Raw genomic sequence first — 27,145 nt, forward strand, 5'->3', positions numbered from 1 at the left:
TGGAATAATAATTGCGTGAAGTAATAACATGCGTGAAAGCTCATTCATAAAATAAGTTTGTATTATTTTTTTAAGGCAATGTAACAAACGTATATATAATAAAAATAAATTTTCCTAAAATACGTAATATTTTATATCGCAGTATAGGAATCAATTTTGTATAAAATAATACTTGATGTCCGATTTTGTATAATAATCAATTTCAAGGAAGTGATTATTGTAACCTAATTAAGATACTAGCAGCGAAATGAAAGAGGATATCTAGTATGTAACATTCATCACCAATCCAAACAAGATCAGATAATCAGTTTAATGTGAAATAAATAATGCTTGCGTGTGTACGTGTAAAGCTGGCGCCAGACCAAGCGCGATTCGTAACTGGCGATTCGTGATTCGCAGAGATTTATTGAGCATTCGGGAAAATTCGTCAATTCAGGGCCCGATTAAGGAGGGACAACCCCGGGCCTCACCCAAGCATCATTCAAGAATATTTATTTTCCGAATAACTGAAAATGGGCCTCCCTCAAAAATCTTAATCCGACCCTGCGCCAGTGTAAATCTTACACTTATTCGCGATTCGCAGTATATCATTCGTAATTCGAGTCAGTGCGAACGGCGAATCGCATATGAGGAATCGAAGAATTTCCCCCTCCACACTGTTCACAAATGTAAATTTATATTGAATTACGAATCGCGCGTAGTCCGGCGCTGGCTGAAAACTTGATATGAAATGCACTGAACGTGTTATTCCCACCTTTGTTCGTTTTCGTACTGTACGATATTCATAACAACTTTTTGCGGAAAGCCTGTTTTAACTTATAACATATAGCGTCGTGAGACCTATTTCGTAGCAGCAACCGCGGACGTTGGATCCCAGCCTGGATGAAAGAGATCAACCGACAGCGGTATGCAATGTGACGATGACTGATCTTTCATGTACATCGTTGCCTGAAAAACACGAGATAATATTTTCGAAACTTGATTACGTTACCTTCTCTTTTATATATATATTTCTATAATACATACGAGAAATAGAACCAGCTGTAATTTATCTTTGATGCTACAGTCTTGTCCCAAAGTAGACGGATAGCTTACTGCTCCATCGTCCTCTCGTACATCAGCCGCTATTAATTCTAGGCATCGTTTCTCGTCTATTCGAAACGATTGCAATATCGAGGCTACAAATTATGATTATAAAAAGTATGAGTATATTTTTTTGTTTAGAATTTATTTGGGTAATAAAGTACACTTACCTCTGTCAGAAGCTTCGGCGGATAAAAACCTCTTTAGAACCGTGCTAGCATTAGCGTTTTCAGAGAACAAATGCGGGTAACGTCTGAGAAGCAGTTTCGTTAGCAGCATATTGCCACGATTGCCAGCTAGACTGTTATTAGGTATACAAATTATTTCGTCCTCTGTTCTTCTCACTAGCAATATAGGTCCATTATACCTATCAAATAAAAGGTTCAACGATACGATTAAATATACATTGAACAAAGTAGACTACATATCGTGTAGAAAATATCCACGTTATTTACGAAATATAATATTTATTTAGCCTACCTATTAAGTTGTTCTGCTATATTTAAATTGAAATAACATCTGATTATATTGCGAACTAGACCTTCGAAGGACGGTGGCATTGCTTTAATAGCTAATGGAAGTATGTCATCGAACGTGGCGTCTAACACCTGCGGAGACGTAATTTATCCGTTGCAAAATTTTATTTGATATACGTGGAAAAATAATGCGATGCGAGGTAAACGGTATTACCAAACTTTGAACAGAAGGATAATTCATAGCGGCCCAGGTGGATGTGTAGCCCCCAATGCTCCAGCCGTAGAGGATGATCCGTCCCTCGGGGAACTCGAGGCGCTCGATCGCGAATCGCATTATGCAATCGATCGCGTTCTCCTCCTGGCTCGGATACGGCGCACCCTTTGTGGTCATGAGTTACTGTTATACGAGATGCAGGAACCGAGGCCCGAGGAAGACTTGCCATTACCTCAATTTTGCATTTACTGTCTACACACGTGAGCGACAATGGACTGCAACATCCGCAAAGTTTCAACGTCGCGACAAGAGGATCCCGTGAGAAAGAGAGAGAGAGAGAGAGAGAGAGGAGTAATAGCAATTCTTCTCGTCGGTTTGTTACTGCAAGGTATCACATGAGGCTTATTGATTCTTTGGTTTTCGGAAAGCACGTTACTCACGGTACAGTCGGCGAAGCCTGGGTGATTCCAGCCCAGCACGGAGTAGCCCTTGCTCAGGGGAGTGGATATAATGCCCGTTTCGTAGAAACCACAGTTCCCCTCGCAAGTTATGACCAGTATATTGCCGTTAGCGCTCCTGCGAAATCGCGTACGTCGGAAAATATTTTGTGAGACGCGTTAAACTATTAAACTGTAATTTTGAACTATTTTTATTGTTTATATTATATTACTTGTTGCGTCGATCGATGAACATGGCATCAATTTGATTCTTATCGGCCGTTATCAGCTTGCATCTTTCTCCACCCTGCTTTATCAAGTCCATCCTCCCCTTCAGTAATGCAGAGGCTTTAACATTGTAATATTAAAAATTTTTAGAAAAATCATAACATAAATGATTGGAGTAATAGTAGTAGTAAATGTTTTACCGAGCGCCCAATTTATAATGGTTAAACTGCCAGGATAAATTAATTTAATTGCGAGAGTGTGCGCTACTATGTAAGAGAGTAATTTACACGGTATAGCGTACAGAAATTCTTTGCCACTCTGGCGTCTCGGACGTCCTTCAGCCTTCGCAATTTTTTCCAACGTTAGTTTAGCTTTATCACTGAAAAATACATACGACAGAAAGTTTAATGCCAATTAAAAGATAGGTGAATTACCTCGAAATTCTAGCTCAGTTTAGTTTTAATTTGACAGAGTCAATTTAAAGTTCAATCAAATTTAGTTTTAATTTAATAGTCAATTTAAAGTTCTTCGATCAAAAAATATATAGAGATATTTATATCTTTAAATGTTTGAACATGATTAAATAAATTCTCAGCACTGTGCGAGATTTAAATAATTCCAAATCCAAATCTCAAAGAACGTAGCATTTAAAAGTAAACTGGATACTCTAGAATTTCTTACATGATTATTTACAAGATGTATGACTTTTTAACCTTCTTAACTGTGATACGTCAAAGTCCACGGGCCACCCCCAGAACTCAAAATCATATTTAAGAAGCTCTTGCTTCGTTCTCTCATTATAGTCCAAATGTGCTTCGTTTAAAGTCTGCACAAATCGTGCGTACACTGGATTGTTGACTCTGGAGTAACCCCGCGCGGCCAATGAAGTTATGAAAAGTAGACTAGCACCGGCTGCCAATTTACTCAAATAAAACGCGTTGTCTGTCAAGGAATAGTTACGGTGGTACATAAACGTTGCGATCAGTGGTACGATGTAGACGCTTATGGACCACATTGCTGCGAACTGCGAAACAAAAAACAATTGGTGAATTCATATATTTTCCTGACCGGAAGACTGCAATTAAAGTAGCAAAATGTGGATATAGAGTTCTGTTCACGCAGAGCTGGTCAAGGTTTCATGAAAATTCTCAGCAACACCCGAATAGTCTAGCAGTGCAGGGGACACTTACGGAAATGACGATCTGATCGGTCCATCGCTCGAGGTTCTTCGGCTCGTACGATTTCTGCAACGTAGGTACGTAACCTCAAAACACGTTATGCAAATTTTCGCGCTGGAAACGCTGGGCAAGTACCGTACTTACGTCAACCATGTGATCGATCCACGGTATCTCGTAAACCTTTAAAAGCCGCGGGCTGAACGCACACCTCCATAACGTCTTGATCAACGACATAATCCTCCTCAAGCCTCGGAAACGATCGGCTTGGCCGCCGTGTACGAATACGCGTTATTGCGGAGTCACAACACGGCTCAAGCAGCTCGAACCGCACACATGACACAACCGTATCAGACTAATCAGCCGAGGCATTTCTGACTTCCGCTACGTCCGTCGAGCAAACGCGTCGCTAGATGGGCGACAAGCGATGGAAACGACGAAAGCGTTTAAATAACGGGTTCTTGATAGTCGAATGGATCATTTCATTGGCTACGGAGTATCTGCAGATACACTTAAGACGGTCTTAAATACAATAAGACCGACTATGAATACCGGCCAAGTAAACTAAAGACCTTCAAGGACTATTTTGGGACTACTATAGGACCCTTAAGGAATTCTGAAGTAAACTAACAATTATTAGTTCTTAAAAACTCTACTACGTCTCTAATATTTTGATATATTTGATATTTATATTTTTATCAAAAAGCGGAGCAGTAATACGACTCAATATCGAGTCAGTCGAAGCTTCAATTTTCGTGTAGTACAACTCAATACTACGAGCTCTTGTTTCAAAGTAGTATGATTGAAAGATGCGCAAACGCGGATAAAGTCGAGTAAAATGAAATTTTTATTTTTAGATATACTAAATCGTAACAATGTGCAAAGTGTTTTTATATATTTATATAAATTTTATGTATTTTATATATTATTTTATATGTTTATATTTATATTATATTATGACTAAAGGTTTAAAACACATCGTGCCGTGTTTTAAGATCGATATGCAGAGGTATACATCAATAATATATTTTTCCAACGAAGCATCATGATTATATTCGTTTACGCAAAATAAATGAGATGCGAGATTATTAGATTGCGAGATTGTTAAATTTTTACAGATTTTGGTGAATAAAAATTGCCCGCCTGGAACGTACGTTTAAAATAAATGTCTCATTGAAATCGGTTGATTCAAAGTCTCATTTCTTGTTTCTCTCTCATGAAAAAAAAAACCTCTGTGTTTATGAAAAAGCCGACGATCGACGCGAGTTAAATTCCTCGCGTATGTATACAGTAAACAGAAATGAAATCAACCGAAATTTTGACAGTATATTTTCCTCATTAATCCGGAGCGGTCCGAAGTAACCTTTTTCGTTACGTCATGGGTCGCGAGTTCGATTCCAATTTCGCAGCTGACAACGTGCGTAAATCCCGCAGACCGTGACGACGCAGTTCTGCATCCGAGATTCACCGAGGTGACCGAGGTGGCTCGTGAAGAGCAACGAGTATTCGCACCGCATCGCCGAGGCATGATCCGATACTTGTGAAATCGCAGCTTCGCGCCGGTCGATCGAGCTGCCGCGACGCATGATTTTCGGAACGAGCTGCCGCGACGACTTGCTAGAAAGCAACACGAAGCAGAAACAGCGCAGAGGAACAGCGCAGCTATCGCGTAGTTACTGGAGGCTTCCTTGCAACGTGTTGACACCGCTACCGCGACTGACGAGTGACGGTCGGAGCAGCGATTTTTTTCAACATGTCAGACTGGGACACTGCGCCTATTACTCTGCGAAAGCGTGCCCCGAAGTCATCCACGTTGAAAACCGAGAAGGTAATCCATCCACGCGAGCTCGCCGCAACACGTTATCGCGTGTTAACACCAGTCAACACGGTCGCCGTGCATGCGTCGCACGATTGTATAATCGTGTTTGTTTGCAGGCGGTGAACGACGCGAGGCGGCAAGGTTTCACCGTAGAGACGCAGGCAAAATGTGAGTACAGTAAGTTTTCTTGTGCATCATCTGAGCTGCGCAATTTTTTCTTCTATAAACAAAAACGTTCCATACGAGCCGTACGTGAAACGTGCGGCTTCACGTACGTACTTATCAGTGATAAGAGCAATTTGGAGCCGTATTGCAATCTCATAAACAGGATTTTATTATAAAGATATTATTAGATTTTTTTTCAGAGAGTGAGAGAGAAGATGTATAAATCTGATAGCTCATTTTATTATAAAGATTATTAAGGATTTTGCTATAAGGATTATTAGTTTTTTTTTTTCTCGAGAGAGAGAGAGAGGATATATAAATCTGAGAGCTCATGTTACTATGAAGATTATTAAGGATTTTACTATAGAGATTATTAAGTTTTTTTTCTTGAGAATGAGAGAGAAGATATATAAATCTGATCAAGCTCACATTTTTAATTGTATCAGTTTTAATTAAAATTGTACTCTGACTCATTGTTGTGTTATATTGTGTTATGTTGTTTAAATCACTGATAAAAACCTTAAGATAATGCAAGAAGTATGGATATACATCTTATGCATGAATATACATTATGGAGCATTTGCATGCATACTACGCATGTACATTCCAAAAAATACATTAGTATGACATTAGGTCTGTTCTTTTCAGCTGCACTGCTGAACTAGTGCAATACATTAAAGTGAGACAAGTATACTTTTTCTCACTCTAACTTATTGCACCAATTCAGCAGTGCAGCTGAAAAGAATAGACCTAATGATACTATTGATAAATGACAGAAAGATATAGAAATTTTCATTCAAGTATTCCCGGTTTGACATTTGTGTCATGATAAATAGTTTAAAAATATTTTCTGGGGTGGGAGTAGGGGGTGGTGGTGCAAACAGACAGCACGTAACCACAAAAAACACTGCAAAATTGGATCGTGAGACAGAGGAATTGAAACATGATCAAATTCCTCTTGAACTTGGCAAACTTATACAACAAGGACGACAAAGCAAAGGATTGTCTCAGAAAGATCTAGCTACGGTAAGTATTTGTGTCTTTATACAAGTATACTATATACATAAGTTTTATACAGTTCAATTTTTTTATAAGTAATTATTACGCAATTTTGTATTGATAATAATTTTCGTGCGCATTTTGTAGAAAGTAAACGAAAAGGCGCAGGTCATTAACGACTACGAGGCAGGACGTGGAATCCCGAATCAGATGGTGATTGGCAAGATCGAGCGAGTGCTTGGACTCAAGCTTCGCGGCAAAGATCGTGGCAAACCGTTAGCGGCCCCCGGGACGAAGAAGTGAATCTCGGGGGAAGCAAGCTCTACTTTCGATCCTTATATATAATACCGTTCCCACTGTGAGGAAGAACTGTGAGAAGGATGGTAGAACGGATGCAACGGACAAACCCCTACCTTTCTTTTCCTTGGTTAATTTTGATATTGCAAACGATGTAAATGGGTTATAATTAACTTGCCTTTATGTATAAAATGATGAAAGAAAGATATTTTAGGGTATCACAGAATACGTACAGAGTAACATACGATGCATACATACAGTGAACACAGTAAGCGTAACTTAGCGTGTAAACACTCTAAACAAGGCTTATTAAGTTACCTTCGCGTATAATTGTTTGTTGTAGATTCTAAAGTGTACATTACTAATGCTAATTATGAAATAAGAGCGGATTCGCGTGCTTGAGTGACATAAATAAAATTCTTAATTTATAATGAAACATTTTCGATTCGTTCATTGAGCACCGTAGTACAGAAAAAGGAATGTAACGTGAAATTCATCGTGATTTCATAAAATTAAGTATAACTGCAAGATACGTACCAAGTAGGAAAAATATAGTGTTTAAATATAAAGAACACCTATCCAAGTATCATTACGTGCATTTGTCCTCTATATATACTCACATAGGTCTTGAACATATTTTTCTATAATTTATGTATATATTTTGATTTTCTTATTTCTTCTCCAGCGTACACTATCCTTTCCAAAAAAATATATCTACGTATTATCCAAGGAGAGAAAAATTTTTAAATATTCAAATAACTTTATTTTCGCATACATCATAATACAATGAATGACAGAATAATAAATGCCTTTGCACACATCCGCTAGTCCTTTCTCAGCTCGAAATTGGTTTCTTCTGTTCCATCTTTCGTGATAATTTTAATGGTTATTCCATCGCCGGTGTATATGTCTCTCTCAGCCGCGGAGGTAAAAACATCCTTCAGAACTGCCACAGCTTTTTCTAGAGTCAAGGGTGCGGGAGTGACGCCTTCCTGATTCTTGTAGCCAATCTAGAAATAAGTGTTTTATGATGATTAACGATACAATTTTCTTCTTAAGGCTTTTATGCATTTTCTTACGCTATGAAGATAATTTACATGCTGCATTAAAATGCGTACCTGATTATCGAGAAGTGGTTGCAGAAGTGCACCAGCGGAACCACCTGCCCTATACGTAGTTCTTTCACAATGACCAATTGGATCATAGCTGTATATACAGCCTTTCCCATTTTCATCCAATCCGGCGAGTATATTGCTGACGTAGTAAGGGAAGAATCTTTTGTGATACAGCATTATTGAGAGCATCTGTGCTGTCGCCGGAGTTGTCATCTCCTTTTGGTGTTCATGTTTGTACATCTGAAACAAACAACATTATAATGATTATGTCATGATAATGATTATCTTATGTGTGTTTCGATGCTTGAATAATTATGTGACATTTGTGCTACCTGCATGCGAGCAGACAAGAGACGAGTTAAAGTCAAGGTGTCGCACCAGCAACCACAGCATCCTAGGATGGTAGATTTCGACAGGGAGAACAATTTATCCTGGTGTCGAGTGTAAATTGAAAATCCTGTACTGAGACGCGTATCTGCGGCTATGACGCAGAAATCATCTCCTGCTAGAGCCACTACGCTCCTGAAAACGAGCTCTCGCTAGTATTATGTGTTTCTCGAGTACTCCCCAATATGCTCCATTAAGAGATATATAACATAATAATAGAAGAAATATATATAATAATAATAATAATATATAAGTTTCTTCTACAAAATATATTTCTTAGTGGAGCATGTTGGCGAGTAAAATAATATTTAGTTAAAATAATAATTAACTACAACAGATTAAAATTATCCAAGTTTAACAGGTAAAACTAAGAGAGATATAGGTTATTTCCACTTGGCTTACCCTCCGTTGTCAGAATACGGACTAAAGCTCACTTTTCTTGCTCCCTGTACCTCATAATCGGGTAAATGTCCTTTTCCGTTGCTTGCTAGTAATGCCATTATTGTATTTCTCGCTGAAAACCTACTATCCTGTCAAATCCTGCCAATGCAATCACTGTGTCAGACGAAACTGAATGACGCTACAATTTCCAGCTGAAACGGAACATAACCGTAGTGCGCATATGCGAAATAAGGAGGATGCCCAGTAACACGTTCTGAATTTTCTACCTTTCTTCATTGTTTCTCTCAGCGCGCTCAGCATTTAAAAACTTTATTGAATACATTATTGAGCCGTACTATTTCAAGATGACAAAAGAGAAAATAAAACGCTGTAATTGTTCGTCATTGTTGAGTCATGTTACTTAAAGGATGCGCATTGTGATGCGGGGGCAGCATGTATTAATTTTAATTCAACATTATATCAAAATTTTTTAATTTACAATTATTATAGCGAATCAATCTTACGACATTCTGAAAAATCTGACGACTTCCTTAAAACCTAATGGTTTCATCATTCTGGAAGAATATGTTGCCTACACACACGTGTACCTTTATAATTATGAATTAATTTGAATTAATTTGAATCAAGAAAAGTAGTAATGGAATTTCCTGTATTGTTCACTTTTTTGGGAGATACATGAATCATAGTCATGTGATGAGTATCGTGAAGGCCAATGGATTGAGAATTACCTATTGGCCTATTATTAGCTTTTTCTGAGAAGTACAACAATAGACATATTATATGGGGGCAGCAATACTACTAGTTGTCCATGCAATCAGCTATTATGTTCTTTTTTTTATACAATTACATTTACAATTAAAAACTGATAAAAAAAAGTACTGATTACATATAACTTAATTTTATACAGGGTGACAAATTTCAAGCGTAACAGGCTAAATATTTCGAAATGTCAACCAAGATTTTACCTGCCTATATTTAGTTTGAAAAGCAATTAAATGATATATTAATGGGTGACTACAATTTTAGAATGTTTCACTACAATGATTATCACATCAATAAAGTTGATGTATATGATATCATCAACTGTATTACATATTAATAAATGTATATTAATAAATACATAAACATGTTTTGTTTCGCACAAAATGTTTATGTATTGAGGAAGAAGATATCTCGAGCAAAACTGCAACCATAAATATATAAATGTAACTATTAATGTACTAAAAATAGATTTTTGAAATACTATCTTTTAAAAACAAGGTAAAAGAAGACGCCAAATTATGTGTCGCAGATTATTTGAATCTATTTTAATAGAGGAGAAAGAAGAAAGAGAAAGAAAAAAGAAAGGGAGAGAGAGAGAGAGAGTGCAATAAGAAAATATTAGGTTGTTGAATAATTTCTGTCACATTTTGTACGCTTATCTTCAACACGCAAAAAATTATTAGATTTGATTTTAACTGCGCTGCTAGATTGGTTGCATACTACCTATGCACACTATTTAGTAGTGCAGTTCGAATATCATTGCGCATTGACGATAAGCGCTTAAAATACGACAGAAAGTATGCAACAACCTAATAGTTAAATAAGTAAAAAGAAAGTAAGAATGCTTACTATTGTGGTACTTTATTTACATGTTACTCGATCTAATGGCATCGCCTTTTGTATTTAATATCTTTTTAATTTTGCAAAATTCCAAATTTTGGTATCATTTTTTTCTAGAAAAATATAGCAAGTCAAGTAATCTGCAGCGCATGTACTTGGCATCTTTTATCTTGTATTTTGAAAGCAGTTTTTAGATAGAACTTATTAAAACATCAGTATCTGCTAATGGGTATTTAATGAATATAAATGTAATTCCAAGAATTTTGTAATTTTTTCTTAGAAATATAAATAATTCTTAGAAATTTGAAAATATTACCGTTTTCTTTGTAAAGTTTTTAGATATATCTTATCAAAATATCAGTATTATCTGCTCTAATGCGCGTCATATAAATATAAATAATTTCAAGAATTTTTTTATTTTCGAAATCCAATAAAAATCATCTTTATACAGCTGCTTAATATAATGTACCAATTATGCGTTAAATGAAATGTGTGAATGTTCCTTCGGAGTCATTTAACCTTGGTTTGTGTCTTAATTATTTCAAAACATGAGATGTTAATGAACAGTCTTCCTCTTTGTGATGTAGTAGGGTAACATGACTATATATAATAGAAGTCTCTGAAATGGAATTCAGTTTACCGCGTGTTCGTGAGTTGTCAGGCTATCGTCATCGATCAATAATGTTGATATACATGCTTTCTTACGTTAGCATAGTAGTATTGTTAGGAATATCAAGTTCGCACAGCTTTGAACAGTTTGAACAGAGCTGTTCCGCGCTGAAACAATGTAAAACGAAAAATTATTCTAACAAGTGGGCAGATCCAAAAGATATTTCAGAAATTAATTATCATAACGAACAATATTTTATACATAAGAAAGTATTTTATCCCATGAATTTACCATTATTACCTATAACTTTTGCTCAGTCAGAATACTTGCCAAATGGACAGTGCAAAAAAGATGTTCGACTGTTCTTAAAGGAGTTACGAAATGAAACTTTATGGGCTATGCAAAGTAAGTTACAAATAATATTAAAGTTTGCATCAATAAATCATATTATCAAAACGAAAGTTTTCATTTCAAAAACTTTTGGAACAAGATCTTTATCAGGGAAAACTATTCAAATATTTCTGTAATATAAATTCTATTCTAAAAATATTTAAGATATTTAAATATTTTCTAAATTCTATTGGCCTTCATTCTCTTTATAACGCGCTTCGTAATATATTCACAACATAAAGCTATAAAATTAATCTTTAGTGTTCGATGCTTCATCAAAATATCCGGATGGGATATTGTACGGTAATACGAAACATTTGGGTAATTTTGATGAATGTTACAATTTGCAAGTTGATGTTAGAGAAAATAGTGGCAATGATAAAATTACTGGTAGATATTGTTTAGTCGATCTTCAGCATCAAAGGAAAAAGATATCAGTGTCTCGTAACATTGTTCATAAGCCATTTACATCAGATTTCGATCCAAAAGGATCTTTCTGGGACGCAATAGAGGTATATGTTATCATGTGTGTGTGAACTATCTACCTAATATAATTTTGATATGTATCGCAATTATATAGGCAAATGAAACAATTTTTTATTTTATTTGATTCAATTGTGTAATGGTATATATAGGAACGAGGAAATCCTCATCGTATTCGTCGAGATTTCCTGCAATTAGCTCTCTGCGTACCATCAGCTTGTAGTGCAGAAGACGTGGAAACAGTGCTAAAGAGCTCTATAGAAAAGATCAATAAGAAAAATAATATCGAGATACAGATAACTGTTGACAAAAATTTTTGCCAAGCGGCTGTAGAAGCATCTAATTCTGTTGCTGGCGCAAGGATTTATTGGTAATGGATGATATTAACAAAAGTTATACAAACAAAATTTATTCTTACACTTTATATTAATTATTCAAAACTTTTACACAATATTTTACAACATCCGTAATCGTGAAAACAAGTGTAATTTACAAGTTAAAGTGTAATTAAGTGAAAAAATATTCTAATTTAATTACTGTGCATAAGGTAAAAGTCCCAATAACTGGCCACTTTAGAAATACAAAGACAATATATATCTAAACTTTAACGAAATATTAAGATTTTTATTAAAAATAGCTTGCATATACAGAAAGATATTACCATTTTGTATCATATAGAAACAAAGAACTTTCACAGTTTTTACAGTATTGAAGTAAAATTTAATTAAAATGTAAGTTTCCAAAAAAAACGTTAAAACGAAGCTCGAAAACTCGAGCACATATCGGTAGTTAGATATTAGGACATGCGACCCGAAGTTGAAAGCTTGCCCGATAACTAATCGATTCGCCCAGTCAGCCAAACCTGCGAAGAACAGACATTGGCAAAATCTGTTCGACAAAATATGTGAGCAGAGAGGCCACAGATTGGGTACAAAATCCACCCAGTAAGTACACTGTCAGCAGTATGCCGACAAATTGGCAGCAGATATGAAGCAGAATAATGCAACAGATCCGGTACCATCTGTGTCCGCATTAAGCTTGTGTTCTGCCAGCAGATCCTGCTTATAACATGATCTGACAGCAGATTGGCGGCAGAAACTGAACAGAGTCTGCCGACATAACCTGGCGGCAGATTGGCGGCAGAAATAGAGCAGGATCTGCGCAGTGTAGTTGGCAGCAGATTGGCGACAGAAACCGAACAGAGCCTGCCGACATAACCTGGCGCCAGGTTGGCGGCAGAAACCGAACAGGATCTGCAGCTTTTGACACTATTCAAATTTACACGGCTAGGAATATGCGTTTTCGCTCCGCACCGCTAGGTGGTGAACATGTTGAGTTCTTACTCGACGTTAAGATTTAGCCTGACAGTTATATAAGTTAATATATGTGTCTTGACATAATAATATTAATTTTTCTAAGAATTTTTGTACTTGCGGCACAGAGGTTCTCATGGACAACGTCCACACACGCCGCAAGCAATCTGAAGGCATTAAATTTGCCAATTTAATCAAATTAAGTATTGATTAAAAAAACAGATTACTTTACAATAGTGGACCAATATAAGAAATTAATTCATACCCCACATAAAAAATTAGATTTATATTGTTAACCAATATTGCTCCAATAAATTTGTACTACTACGGCACTTTCTCGCAGAGCCTGCTCGATTTCTGCTCCAAATCTGCTGCCAACTACACTGCGCAGATCCTGCTCTATTTCTGCCGCCAATCTGCCGCCAGGTTATGTCGGCAGGCTCTGCTCGGTTTCTGTCGCCAATCTGCTGTCAGATCATGTTAGCAGAATCTGCTGGCAGAACACAATCTTAATGCGGACACAGATGGTACCGAATCTGTTGCATTATTCTGATTAAATCTGCTGCCAATCTGTCGACATACTGCTGACAGTTTGCTTACTGGGCAGTTAATTATTGGGCAGGCACAATTTTTTTGTACTGATAAGTAGGCCTATTATTTTTGATCGAAGTTCGATAACTTCGAAGCTTCGAATGACTTCGAAGCAACGAAGGAATCTTCGAATATATATTATTTGAAAAATAATTTAAATATCAAATTTTTCTTTTTCTACTTACTAATTATAATTTTAAGATTCTATAGCTATTTTATTTACGCAGATTAACCTAATATTATGATAATTATCATCTTAACAAGTACTGCACTTTTCTTAATAAAATTGCAAGGAATCTAACAACATTCGCGGTGCACTCGTTTGTGATAATAAAAACCATTCTTCTTATATTTTAAACAAAACGTTTTGAAACACAATTTTTTATATAAGACACTTAATAATCGAATAAGATAAATCAGTAACAATATCTTCCTAATATTGTATATACAGCTTAAGAAAAAATATAATTCCCATCAATGGCTAGGTAATGGGACGTGGTTAGTCATTGGGACTTTTACCTTAAATAATCTTAATTTTGAAATTTATAAATGTAGAAATGTACATTTGTGCTAAATTTTATTAAGATTTATGTAATTTATATAGTATGAAGTTCTTAATTATACAACGCTCTGATAACTTTTGGTTTTAGCATTTTAATGTTGAGCTTGCTGATTTTAATAATCGTTGCAACTTGGTTGGACAATGAAGTGAACAATAATGAATCAAGTATATCATGGTTTCGAAAGACTATACTTTGCTTCTCAGCTCGGAGAAATTGGAAAACTATTTCCCAAAAGAATTACTTTCATCCAGGGATGGATAGCATACATCTATTGCGATTTATTTTGACCGTGTCTATAATGACTGGACATTTTACGCTACAATATTATGCTAATCCGACGAACAATTTCTTTGACATTGAAAGAGTAAGTGCTCTGCAATTTTAGACATAATATAGGTAATAATGTAGGTATTTCTTAATATTATAATAATATTTTAACGTTCTATATTTCATTGTTAACTTGTCCCATGTTCTGTGTTCTATGGCATATTGTCTGAAAAAACTAAATGTTTGAAGCAATTGGATATAATATATTATGACATGTAAAATTATCAAATCTTTTTTTATTATGAAATCGATATCATTATGTTTTATTGAATAGCAAAGAGAAAGTTGCAATCAGGCCCGGTTTCACGACCTGTTTTAAATTTAATGTTCGATTCATTAAACTTGACTTAAAGCAAAATTATTACATTCCATAAATGTCTTCGGTTAACGTCAATTTTCTGTGATTTAAGTTAATCGCCGAATTCGGCACTTTTCTGAAAAAATTGAACCTTCATTACAAAAAAAAATAATAAACATGTCAATCTTCGAAATATTCGCCATCAGTTTTATCCAACTATCAGGCAGTTGACGAATCTTCTTTCGAAAAAAAGAAAATAAATGAAGGCTCAATTTCTTCAAAGAAAAACATCGAATTTGCACATCTAAAATCAACTTTATTTAGCTGTCAAATTTCGTCAAAAATGTTTCGTTTGATTTTTATAACATATTCTTAACTTATTTTACAATATATTTTGTAGTGTTCCGTTATGCTAATATATATTTTCTATGCAAATGGCGCTGTGATAATAGATATATTCTTTACCGCATCTGCTATTTTAGTCACATATCAATTATTAAAGAACCTAGATCGAAAGAAACAACTCAATTTTTTCAACAACGTCCTATCCAGATATTTCAGGTAAATATGACAGCAATGATTCTTTTATTTGGTTTCACTATTTAAAATCATGTGTGCGCGTGTGTAATATTTTATATTTCAAAATCTTAATTTTTTTAAGTTATTAAATAAAAATACTTCACGTTAAAACTATTTTTGTTTTATGTATATTGACAGATTAACGCCATCTTACATGACAGTAATCTTTTTTCACGCTTGGATCTTGCCATTTCTCGGTTCGGGACCTTTTTGGAAGCATGAAATCGAAAAAGAAAGCATACGATGTGCTACTAATTGGTGGACGAATCTGTTATACATTAACAATTATGTAAAATCGACAGAAATGGTAAGGAATATGTGTTTAAATTAGTTAATGTACATGCGAAATAATCGTTGAAGTTATTTATACACATATAGCTAAATTGTGTTTATCAATTTCAGTGTATGTTTCAGTCATGGTATTTATCCGCGAATTTTCAATTTTTCATTCTTAACCAATTTATAATTTACGCATTCTGGCGCATGTCGCGTAAAATTGGATATTTTTTTCTCGGGACGCTAACGATTGCTAGCTGTTTGATACCATTTGTTGCAGCATATTCTTATAATATAATGCCTGTTTTGTTGATATTACCACGGTAAGTTATTACTTATTACATGATCTAGGGTACGGTCCAAGTCACGCTTCGAAGCGCTTCTAGACACTTGCTATCTTCTTTTCATTTGACAGAAGGAAAAGGATGGAAAGTGTTTAGAAGCGCTTCGAAGCGTGACTTGGACCGTACCCCTAAGCTCTGATGCGACTGATACCGAAAAATATACAAGCTATCAATTATTCTTTCTTTTTATTTTCTTTTATTGAAAATATACTCCTGAGTCAATGCAACACTGTAAGCGATTAAAAAATTTTTTAAAGCAATCTCTGTATTCCATTTTCGGAATCGTCTGCAAAATCGATCGAAATCCTTTGGGTATCCTGAATAGTGTAACGATTTTCTTTCGCCAATTTAAGTTTTGAAAAGTGGGTATTTTAGAAATCACACGGAGCTAGAGATTAAGCTATATAATTATACAAGCATTGTGATGATTTTTCTAGCCAAGAAGTCGCATATAATCTTGGATTCATTACGTCGGTTCATTATTGTACGAAAGCGATCAAACGACCTTGACTTTCAGGTAGTATAGAATCCCGTTTCGCACACGAGTCAGAAATCCTAGATAATAATTAACCTTCTAGTATGAATATCTTGACATAATTCCTTTCGAACCGAAAGAAGTGGTGAGCAATATCTTGATTCGATTCTTTTACGACCACTTTCTTCAGTTTTGGCTCATTTAACCTTCAAGCGGTTGCGCTATTAGAGATGAGAAATCCCTACGATGCGGCAAGAGGCAATATTTTTATTTAAAGGAATTTAAAGGAATTGCCGGGTGCGGTCTTTTCGACGCCGCGCGACCGCTTGAAGGTTAAATTCTGTCATTTCGTACTCTGCCGTTTTTTAAGTACCCGGTAAAAAATTTTGCATGTATATTCATGCAGAATTGAATATACTTATACAAGATTATACATAATCTGTGCAGAAAATATATAATTATAAATGACAAAGTATAGAACGTTATATATATTTATATATAAATGCAATAACTGCTACATATAAGATGCGCACTTTGCATACTTATATATAACGTTACAATGTTTTATATATAATTATATATGGATCTGTATTTGTCTAATATATAATTATATATAAGTCTTGCATCATGTATAAATATACATAAACACAAGTATGATTCAGATGCCTTCATATATAATTGTATATGATTCTATATAAACTAGGAATATATGTTTTCGCTCCGCACCACTATGTGGTGCACGCGTCGAGTTCTTACTCGACGTTAAGGCGATCCTGGAGTTGCTAGTGAACTTTTTTGTCACTAGCTCTCGTTACAGCGATCGAGCGGAATCACTAGATTTTCCTGCACGCTAATCTTTTTATTAGCAGAGAGAAGCCTGAGAGCGGTCACGCTCGCGTTTTAACTGTAACGCCTCAAACGTGGACATATGCGTTCCACTTGACGCTCCCAACGCTCGCGGCGTCATTCTATCTTTATTCAATATTCAGTGAGCAATAAAGACAGAATCACTTCAATCACTTCAATATCCACGTTTGAGGCGTTACAGTTAAAACGCGAGCGTGACCGCTCTCAGGCTTCTCTCTGTTATTAGTTGCACAGAATAATAATTCCTTCTCCACGATTAAAGTACACACAATAATGAATTGTAAGCTGGTCGTTTTTATCTTCAAAATGAGGAAAAATTTGACAGTTACAGTTTTGTTATCGGCTAGCCGAATTTTTCTTCATTTTGAAGATAAAAACGACCAGCTTACAATTCATTATTGTGTGTACTTTAATCGTGGAGAAGGAATTATTATTCTGTGCAACTAATAAAAAAATTAGCGTGCAGGAAAATTTAGTGATTCCGCTGAGTTGCTGTAACGAGAGCTAGTGAACTATTTTTTCACTATAGCGATGGTAATTGCAGTTTCGTAAATTCTCTTTATTGCTTGTGCAGAATAAAAAATCCTTTTCCACAAATGAAGTATAGATAGAAAGAAAGCCCGCTCTACAGGACTTTATATTCAAAATGGAAAAAAGTTAGAAAAGACAAATGCAAGTTTTTAACTTTTTTCCATTTTGAATATAAAGTCCTGTAGAGCGGGCTTTCTTTCTATCTATACTTCATTTGTGGAAAAGGATTTTTTATTCTGCACAAGCAATAAAGAGAATTTTCGAAACTGCAATTACCATCGCTATAGTGAAAAAATAGTTTACTAGCAACTCCAGCATCCCCTTTAGATTTTTCTGTATCTGTGTGTATGTGTGCGCATCATCTATGTATGATTCGTCCCCAAGGGGTTTTTGTAGATAGCGCTCGTGCGCAAGGCGGGATAGAGTCCTAAATATTAGAGAAGCGCGAATGGGCACCCTCTTTCTGATTGGTCGGCCGCCATGTTGAGGCACAATGCCCCGCGTTGTTGATAATCGTGATGTGCAGGAGGATTGTCGCATGTACAGTGCTCCAGCAACCATCTCCCATCCTGTGACATTCGTTCCCCAATCACGAAGCTCTTTAAAAGATATCTCTAATATAAATGTGAGTACTGGAGCAGGCAGTAGCATATATATTTGTGCCTCAAGATGGCGGCGTGGGGGTATCATTCACGCCTCTCTAATATTTAGGACTCTAGGGCGGGATGGGCTAATGCCCGCGCCATCTTTGTATATACCTGAATAAAAAAAAACGACGTTAAGATTTAGCCTGACAGTTATATAATAAAGTTAATATACACTCCTTGGCATATTAATTTTTTTGAGAATTTTTGCGCTTGCGGCACAGAGATTCCCATGGACGTCCATGTAGTTCACGCACGCAAGCAATTTGAAGTTCGAAAAATTCGGACTTCAGATTACAATAAATAATATATTTTACTACTTACATATCTTTAATAATATACAAATATATATATATATATCCATTTGTACATAAGCATATCCATTTATATATAAGCATATCTAGTTATATATGGACAAAAATGATATATAATTTTGTATAACCATGAGTTTTGTCTGATTATATATAAAAAAGTTTTTACCAGGTAGTTTCTATTGATGACCATGTTTCGTTACCATTTACGGTGCTTCTTATAAAATTCAAATGAATATAAATATATTAATAATCTCCTTGATGAATCATATAAACATACAGCAGTCTGATCTAAGAATTTCAAGCATTTTTTCATACGGAAAGACTTGTTTTTGATAGTATTACTCGTGCAACGATTACGTTTTATTAGCGTTACAAAATCGAATTAAATACGTTGGAACGATCCAAACTATCAGTGTCGGATACACTTTTCATCATTTTGTACGTTTCGTCCATTGTTTCGTCCAGTTTAAAACAAAATTTAAATTTAAATTACTGGCTCTTTGTTTCATATAGTATGTTTTCGACGAGCATCAACGGTATTATCACATTTATCGTCGCAATTAAAATATACTAGCCCTATATACTTGAAATTTTTTATGACTATAGCTGGAATGCCAAGTTTCATAATGCAATCACTCATCAAGAGATAATGCTGACGAAAACAATTTTTTTTAAATTAGTCGCATCAGAACCTGGAGCCCAATTCTGTACTCGCCTACCGATGATTGTCGGTGTCGGTAACCAGCGACAGCCAATGGCAAGGACGCCTTTGGAGAAAAGCGTGGCTCTCATAGGCTGTCGCTAATTAACGACACCGACAATCATCGGTAGGCGAGTACAGAATTGGCTCCTGGAAGGACGGCGTATAGTTTCTATTTTCACTTTATAATATTATAGAGTGTTTTAATATAAAATATATATCTTCTTATATATTTTAATTATTTAGAAACAAAGGATTTACCATATACAAAAAGAATAGTGATTCATTATAACTTTTTTAGCATGCATAAACTAGAAGATATACCTTATTATTTACAATATTACATAAAACCACATATGCGCGCATCTGCATATCTCATTGGTATAATTGCTGGTGCAATAATCCATGATCATCAACAAATAAAGTGGCGAATGTCGAAAGTATGTGACTTGTGTTGTTCTAATATTTATAATATGTTTTTAAACCAACCAACATATAGAAACTTATAGCTCTTTATATTTTGCAGTTCTGGTCACACATGCTAGTCATACCGTTGCCGCTAACTGTAATCATTGCTTTTCAATTATGGTCATATAGAATTCTTGTACCATATGCTGAGTGCTCACTTTTCGAAAATGCATCTTACGCATTTTGCTTTAGATTAATACCTGCGTTGTCTATCTGCACAATAATAGTTGTACTATCTACTGGCAGCCAATTAGGTATGATATACTAAAATAAATCAATAATTAATGAGTAATATGTTGCGTAAGTTACATCTATTTAATCATATCATATTCATAATAAAGAAATAAGGTATTAAGTAATTAATCATAATTTTGAATCAATTTATCAAGATATTAGTGAATTCACATTAATTAGAAACCAAGAAAGAAAAATTCTATTTTATGTTCTTAAAAGTAAATGTGCATTCCTTGTGTAAATACTTACGCTACAAGTTTTTCTCAAGTTAAATATTTATGCCAAGATGTTCTTCCTATTCACTATATAATATATGCTCTTTCTCTCTGACAGAATTTTATCATAATATTTTTACACCTCGTTGGGTTCAACCATTGGCAGTATTAACTTATGGAGTCTTCCTCATAGCTGATACATTCAACGCTTATCACACTGGACAAGCCAGAAGCGCCAAAATGTATTCCTGTTTTAATATAGTATGTATATGGCAAATTGTCTTACATGATTGTTTATCACATTATATATTAATTTCTATTTTTTCTGCAATATCTTTAAATAACCTTATAAAAAGCTGTTATTATTCGAATTTATTAAATGTTTTTTTTGTCTAGGTATGGGAAACTATCTCAAACGTAGTTATATCCTTTACGGTCTCTTTGTTTATGGTGATATGCGTTGAGTTACCATTTAGACAATTGGCAAAACAATACTCTCTTCGAAAAAATAATGAGGCTAATACAAAATATTAATTTATTGTTAAAAATCGTACTTGTTATTTTTATAATTGACTGTAATGACCCACCTAAATTGTTATAATGGATTAGTGTAAGAGAAAAAAAGAAACAGATATGTTTACAGGATTGCATAAATAAATAATGTATTTTAATTTAATAAATTGAGAAATAATGTATTGTATTACTTAGGAATACATTTATCGCGAATTGCAGATTACTCGTAAGATAGATAAGGTAGAGAAAAAGTATAATGATATAATAATTGTTCATCGATATGATCTGCATTTTTGACAAGTTTGTTGAGTTGCCGGAGAATCAAGTTGAATTTCCCACCATTTCCATCTCGATACTGAACTTTCGCCGGCTTGTTTGGGTAAAGAGATAGAAAAAGACAGAGAAAGATATCACGCTACATAAGACAGATGTCACAGGTATTATTGATCGCATCATTATTTCCTCGGCTAATCAATCCTCAATAGTGAAGAAAATCTCGAAACACTTGCTGGTAAGCCGCCTTCTGACTCGAAATCGGAGTATCTCGCGTCTCAGGACGTGATCCTAGCATACGCGGCCATTCGAGTGCGTGACGACAGATCATTGAACTCGGAGTAACTGCATGCTCAAATAACACTTTAAAATTCCTAATCAAAGTAAATATCGCAATGTTGAGGACACATATTATTATTCGCAAACACGATGAATATGCAGCATAAATTTCACGCGAGATACCTATATGCGCTGCGCGAGGAAACATTCCCTCCTTCGCAGGACCGTAGATTGAAGGGGAACTCGAGTTTTTGTGATCGTTCGAGCCGGCACGAGTGTAATATCTTTTTCGGGCACAGGATTGATACACTGGACATAAATGATTTTTTTAATAGCACGAAATAATTTATAATTGTATAAATTCCATTCGATATGACGCTACGTTGCATAACATCGTGTTACGCTGGATTAATTATATATATGCAATTATATATATGCATTCATAATGCAGTCATGTAATAAGCATGACTACAAGCATTTTACGTGGAATTTTCAGTGACTTTATATTTCGAAAATTGAAAATAGTCACTACATGTAGACGTGGAGCGGACTTTAATCCTCAGCCGACAGAGCGCAGGGCGGGCAGGCAGGCATGCCGTAGAGACCAGTGCCGCTCGTCATTTGGTGACGCCGGCCCTGTTGTAGCTCATCAAATTTTCACTTCGACGTGATGCCAGAACGCGGCCGTGACTCGCGGCTTATCGTGACGGAGGGGCAAGCGAGAACCGCGTACGCGTGCGCTCAGCGCTTCGCTGATTGGTTCATCGCTTGGTGCGTCGTCCCCTCCAGTATGGTGAGCCGCGGCCGCGTTCTGGCATCACCGCATTGACTAGCGCAGTTGAGCGTAGTCGAACGTGTTGAAACCGGAAGTGACGCGCGTCGCTTCGTTACGTTTACATTCTGTTCTCGATCGCGTTCATTGTGCGGAGCCATTACCCTCGTCCGCGCTTAGGATCGTGCCATATTCCCACTCGCGCCCTCACATTAACAACATTCTCGTAGTTTTAAGTGAAATATTATGAGAGTGAAGACCGAAATGGACGACGACGAAAAGGGGTAAGTGTTTGCGGACCGCCGCGGCCGGGCGAGTCGCGTCCTACGCCGTGGAAATCGCAGATGTGCACCTCGGGCTCGCGGGGCCATCATCGCATCGTGTGTTCGCGTTTTTCAACGTATCGCGCCGCGTGATATCTTTCTCACGATCCTCCCGCACCCGCGAGATCTTTTCTCGTGACTCGTGTTGTCAGCGTTATCGCCGCTATCGTCGACGGCGAGACCGCTGCGTGATTCGCGCAGGCTAGTCTTTTTTTTCGCGACGAGCGTTTCCCGTCGTGGAGGCTCGCGCGCGAGGAAGTCTACGCCGGAAACCCCGAGAGGCTACAATGGACGTGTTCGTGATGTGACGTGATGTGATGTGGAACGCCGGCACCATCTCGATCGGTCTCGCGCGATCTTGGAAATTCGGCGATTGCCGAAAATTCGGCGCGCGTTCGTCTTTCCTCGAGTTCTCTCGCCCCCTCCCTCCCATACCCCTCTCGCGTGCGCATTCTTTTATGGATAGCGTGCGCGTTCTTTTATGGGCAGCGTGCGAAAGCAGCTCGCGATTCGCGCGCTCGCTCGTCCTTAAGCCCAATCTACACAAGACGGTGAACGCGAGTCGCAGAGAACATAACCAAGAATAGTGAACAAAATTTTCAATTTGGTGTTTGGTCGACGCAGTTACCGCAACGCGAAACGTTCAACTCGTTGCGAGTGCGTGCACGCTGCGTGGCGTGAAACGTCAGTTTGCTGCGAGCTGCGTCTGGCGGCGTAGATGGGCCTTTAGGCTGTTAGGTTCTCTATTTTTATGCTCTAATTCCCGATAAACGGGACGGCGTCGCTCGCGCCTGTCTCTGGAGGATTTCCATAGATTTCGCGCGTTTCAAAGTGCGTATAGCAATATAAACATATGTTAGATGGGAGCTAGGTGAATCGAGTAGCTTAAAATTTGAGGTTTTAAAATGGCAGATAGCGAAAGAAGATACAGGGAAGTGTTGTAAGATATTAATTGATTTTTGTATCTTTCTCCGTGACATCATTGGTACTGATTTTAGTGTAAATTTGTATATCACGTGACATCACAATTTATTTTTCGAGGAAGCTGGTATTTGTCCAAAAAATTTAGATATTTGAGATAATGAAAATTGTATTCCTACTGAAATACAAATGCAATGTAAAATTATACATGTAATATTATATGTGTTTATTATTATCATTCTTTCATTCGAATCGACTTAATGTATTTTTTGAAAAATAATTGTGTTATGCTCTAAAAAATACTTTAATAGTAATCGTGAAAGAATGAAAAGAATGGAAAGTAGCAGCAAAAAAGATGGAAGAATGTATTCATGACTCATGCTCCAAGAATCCCAAACACTTTTTCTTATCGGCAGAAACGTTCTGAAACGAAAGTAAATTCCAGTAAAATTGGGCAACAATCATATTTCACGTATTACTCTTATCACAATGTACATTATTCCTTAGATTATGCTTCCTTCTTTTTATTAAATTACAAATGGAAAATGCGCATAATAGTTAAGAAATATTCTTATTTTGTTACAGTAAATTATTCGTCGGTGGGTTATCATGGGAGACGACGCAAGAAAATCTCCAACGTTACTTCGGCCGCTATGGCGAAGTTATCGATTGCGTTGTTATGAAAAACAGCGAATCTGGGCGCAGTCGTGGATTTGGCTTTGTAACATTTAGCGATCCCGCTAATGTTTCGTTGGTCCTGCAAAATGGTCCTCATCAACTTGATGGACGTACAGTATGTACCTTAACATTCCAGCAATGTTGAACAGATTTCAATTACAATTTTAATAGAATGCTGAAGAATTGAACAAATCTAAAATTGTACTATTTTAATATCAAAATAATGAGCTTGGTCATACGCAAATGACAGCTTCGAGAAAACATGTCTTGTAGATGATTTCGCCTTACAGATTGATCCGAAACCATGCAACCCACGCACTCTCCAGAAACCAAAGCGTAGCGGTGGTTTCCCAAAAGTTTTTCTAGGTGGCTTGCCAAGTAACGTGACCGAAACTGATTTACGATCCTACTTTACTCGCTTTGGCAAGGTGATGGAAGTAGTTATTATGTATGATCAAGAAAAGAAGAAATCTAGAGGTGAGTGCGAGTGAATTTGTACACCAAAGTTCCTATGAGCATTGCTCTTTAAGGGAGAACACCTCTGTGACGGTCGGACAAAATGGACCATTCTCGTGAAGTTTTTGCGCGAGACATAATACACATCGTCGGCCTAATTAGAAAACCTAACTCAGAAAATTACAATTTTACAGGAGCTTTTCTAAACGATGCAAAATCTCAAGATAAGGTGGCCGAAATGAATATCTCATTTTCAAAAATTAGAATTCGAAGGTTTTCTAATTAGGCCGACGATATGATAAAATTTTATTTTGCTGTCTTTGACGTACACATCTTAGGCATATTGTAAAAAACAATCAGTTAAAACTATTTATATTTGCGGTACTGCTGCATAAAAATCGGGAGTGCGCGGCCATAAATTTTGAAACTTGTCACGGTGGTGTTCGCCCTTAATAGTTCTTACGCTCTATTTTTAAGATCTTTGTTAGTATCGCAGAAGTATCTTATACGTGTTTTACATAGTTTCTACTATCATATCGCGTTGTACGTTTCAAAAATAAAACAACTTATAAAAACCATTAAATAGTGTTAATGATATTACGATAAATTATGCGCTTTTAGGAGATCTCTTTATTCATAACATTAATAGAATTGTAGTCAGATTTTTTGAGAAATGTTTCATGTAACATTTTTGTTTCATGCCAAAAATAAAATCTAAGTTTTACAATTTATAACAATTTTGTTGACGTACGCCGAAAAAATTAAAATATAATTTCATTAAATCCGGTATCGCGTGTATATCAAAAATTCTGACTAAACTGGACTACATATATCTATACAATATATCTGGAGTACATATATCTGTACAATATATCTGGAGTACATATATCTGATACAATATATCTGGAGTACATATATCTGATACAATATATCTGGAGTACATACATCTGATACAATATATCTGGAGTACATATTCTGATACAATATATCTGGAGTACATATATCTGATACAATATATCTGGAGTACATATATCTGATACAATATATCTGGAGTACATATATCTATACAATATATACAATATACAATAATATATAATGAAAGACGGCTGGAAAAACTTATTTTTCGACCTTTATCTGGCACATATATTTTCTCTTCAAATTTCAATTTCAGGTGAAATTTGAAGAGAAAATATATGTGCCAGATAAAGGTCGAAAAATAAGTTTTTCCAGCTGTCTTTCATTATATATATACTCCACGGGCGAAAAATCGAAGATTAACCACCTCATTTTATAATATACAATAATATGCAATAGAACTGATAGTAAGAGATTAATGTAATGTACTTTTAGGTATTAGCAATGTTTATTGAGTATCATATAAAAGGAAGCAAAATTTTCATTTATCTAATATTGCACAATTTTTTATTATTATAATAAATCTATTTTATTTTTTATAGGAACGTATTTTATTCCTAGTTTGATTCCTTTACGTATGTTGCGATATTTCATATTAAATTAAATTCATAGTTTGTGTAGAATGCGTGATTTTGAAGTGTAGTTAAGGTTTGTTAAACATAAAACTCTGTCAGAGGTGCGATCGTAAGTTACACATGGCTTAAGCTTGCTGTGTGTAATGAATGATAGTCTACAAATTCCATTTTTTTTATTAGATATTGCTCATTTAATATATTATCTTTAGAGTAACTTATTTATATAATTCCAAAAAAATAATCATTTATATAATTTATATAACATTGTTATGATATTCTAGAGGTATTATAGTACTAAACTTTGGAAGGTCTAATTTATCAAAGAATGAACGAGAATTCTTTAGTCAACTCACTGGCAGTTTATTCTCAAAATGTGACACGTTTCGACCGAAATCCGGTCCTTTTCAAGTGATATGTCTTTTTTGGTTGAAAAAGACAAACGAATCGGTACAAGATAAAGAGACCGAACACAGTGAGAACACGCTCGCAAACTTTTGCGTACCGATTCGTTTGTGGTTTTTTTCAACCAAAAAAGACATATCACTTGAAAAGGACTGGATTTCGGTCGAAACGTGTCACATTTGAGAATAAACTGCCAGTGAGTTGACTAAACAATTCTCGTTCATTCTTTGAATTTTCTGGATGACTTGAATATTTGGTTATCTTAATTTATCAAATGTAATTTTCAGTAAATAGACATAAATTCAATAAAAATATAACATCTTAGAAAAATAGTTGTTATACATAGAACTCAATATAGGTAAAGTTTTAATTCTACTAGTTAAGCATTGTCACTAATCTCATAGATATAATGTTATA

General features: G+C 35.7%; 5 protein-coding genes across 12 annotated transcripts in view; 3 read left to right on the forward strand and 2 right to left on the reverse strand.

The window, feature by feature from the left end:
* Nucleotides 1-183: 183 nt before the first annotated feature.
* Nucleotides 184-3,989, reverse strand: LOC105279248 (protein ABHD16A). The gene is made up of 11 exons (XM_011338900.3): nt 3,761-3,989; nt 3,629-3,682; nt 3,152-3,462; nt 2,639-2,817; nt 2,444-2,558; nt 2,214-2,349; nt 1,774-1,938; nt 1,564-1,691; nt 1,254-1,450; nt 1,027-1,178; nt 184-948 (listed from the first exon to the last, which is right to left on the reverse strand). Exons 1-11 carry the CDS (start codon nt 3,848-3,850, stop codon nt 841-843), a joined length of 1,635 nt encoding a protein of 544 aa, XP_011337202.1. The 5' UTR covers nt 3,851-3,989; the 3' UTR covers nt 184-840.
* A 1,062-nt stretch (nt 3,990-5,051) lies between these two features.
* LOC105279246 (endothelial differentiation-related factor 1 homolog) lies at nt 5,052-7,477 on the forward strand. Of its 5 annotated transcripts, none has more exons than XM_011338894.3 (4): nt 5,052-5,441; nt 5,549-5,609; nt 6,451-6,623; nt 6,744-7,477. In XM_011338894.3, the coding sequence occupies exons 1-4, from the start codon at nt 5,367-5,369 to the stop codon at nt 6,897-6,899; spliced, it is 465 nt and encodes a 154-aa protein (XP_011337196.1). In that variant the 5' UTR covers nt 5,052-5,366; the 3' UTR covers nt 6,900-7,477. The 5 variants fall into 5 exon arrangements, with proteins under 5 accessions (XP_011337196.1, XP_011337197.1, XP_011337198.1 ...); XM_011338895.3 differs by having other exon boundaries at nt 5,053-5,441; nt 6,460-6,623; XM_011338896.3 differs by having other exon boundaries at nt 5,053-5,441; nt 6,463-6,623.
* A 156-nt stretch (nt 7,478-7,633) lies between these two features.
* Nucleotides 7,634-8,993, reverse strand: LOC105279244 (proteasome subunit beta type-1). Its single transcript, XM_026971547.1, has 4 exons — nt 8,798-8,993; nt 8,341-8,530; nt 8,012-8,248; nt 7,634-7,903 (listed from the first exon to the last, which is right to left on the reverse strand). Exons 1-4 carry the CDS (start codon nt 8,893-8,895, stop codon nt 7,718-7,720), a joined length of 711 nt encoding a protein of 236 aa, XP_026827348.1. The 5' UTR covers nt 8,896-8,993; the 3' UTR covers nt 7,634-7,717.
* Nucleotides 8,994-9,091: 98 nt separating this feature from the next.
* On the forward strand, nt 9,092-21,301 carry LOC105279245 (nose resistant to fluoxetine protein 6). Of its 2 annotated transcripts, XM_026971546.1 has the most exons (9): nt 9,092-12,252; nt 14,437-14,713; nt 15,375-15,535; nt 15,692-15,860; nt 15,956-16,152; nt 20,006-20,144; nt 20,231-20,426; nt 20,740-20,882; nt 21,018-21,301. In XM_026971546.1, the coding sequence occupies exons 2-9, from the start codon at nt 14,444-14,446 to the stop codon at nt 21,153-21,155; spliced, it is 1,413 nt and encodes a 470-aa protein (XP_026827347.1). In that variant the 5' UTR covers nt 9,092-12,252; nt 14,437-14,443; the 3' UTR covers nt 21,156-21,301. The 2 variants fall into 2 exon arrangements, with proteins under 2 accessions (XP_026827347.1, XP_019887199.1); XM_020031640.2 differs by lacking the exon at nt 9,092-12,252 and having other exon boundaries at nt 14,012-14,713.
* A 1,247-nt stretch (nt 21,302-22,548) lies between these two features.
* LOC105279243 (heterogeneous nuclear ribonucleoprotein 27C) overlaps nt 22,549-27,145 on the forward strand; it is a 41,423-nt gene continuing 36,826 nt past the window's right edge. For 2 of the 3 annotated variants that reach the window (XM_011338889.3, XM_011338888.3), the window contains exons 1-3: nt 22,549-22,742; nt 24,288-24,495; nt 24,671-24,857. In XM_011338889.3, coding sequence (XP_011337191.1) covers nt 22,705-22,742; nt 24,288-24,495; nt 24,671-24,857 — 433 coding nt within the window. In that variant the 5' untranslated portion in view covers nt 22,549-22,704. The remainder of the gene's footprint in view (nt 22,743-24,287; nt 24,496-24,670; nt 24,858-27,145) is intronic. The other variant, XM_011338890.3, reaches the window with a different exon arrangement.

The sequence above is a fragment of the Ooceraea biroi genome, chromosome 7 (genome assembly GCF_003672135.1).
Source record: "Ooceraea biroi isolate clonal line C1 chromosome 7, Obir_v5.4, whole genome shotgun sequence".
Classification (NCBI taxonomy): Eukaryota; Metazoa; Arthropoda; class Insecta; order Hymenoptera; family Formicidae; genus Ooceraea; species Ooceraea biroi.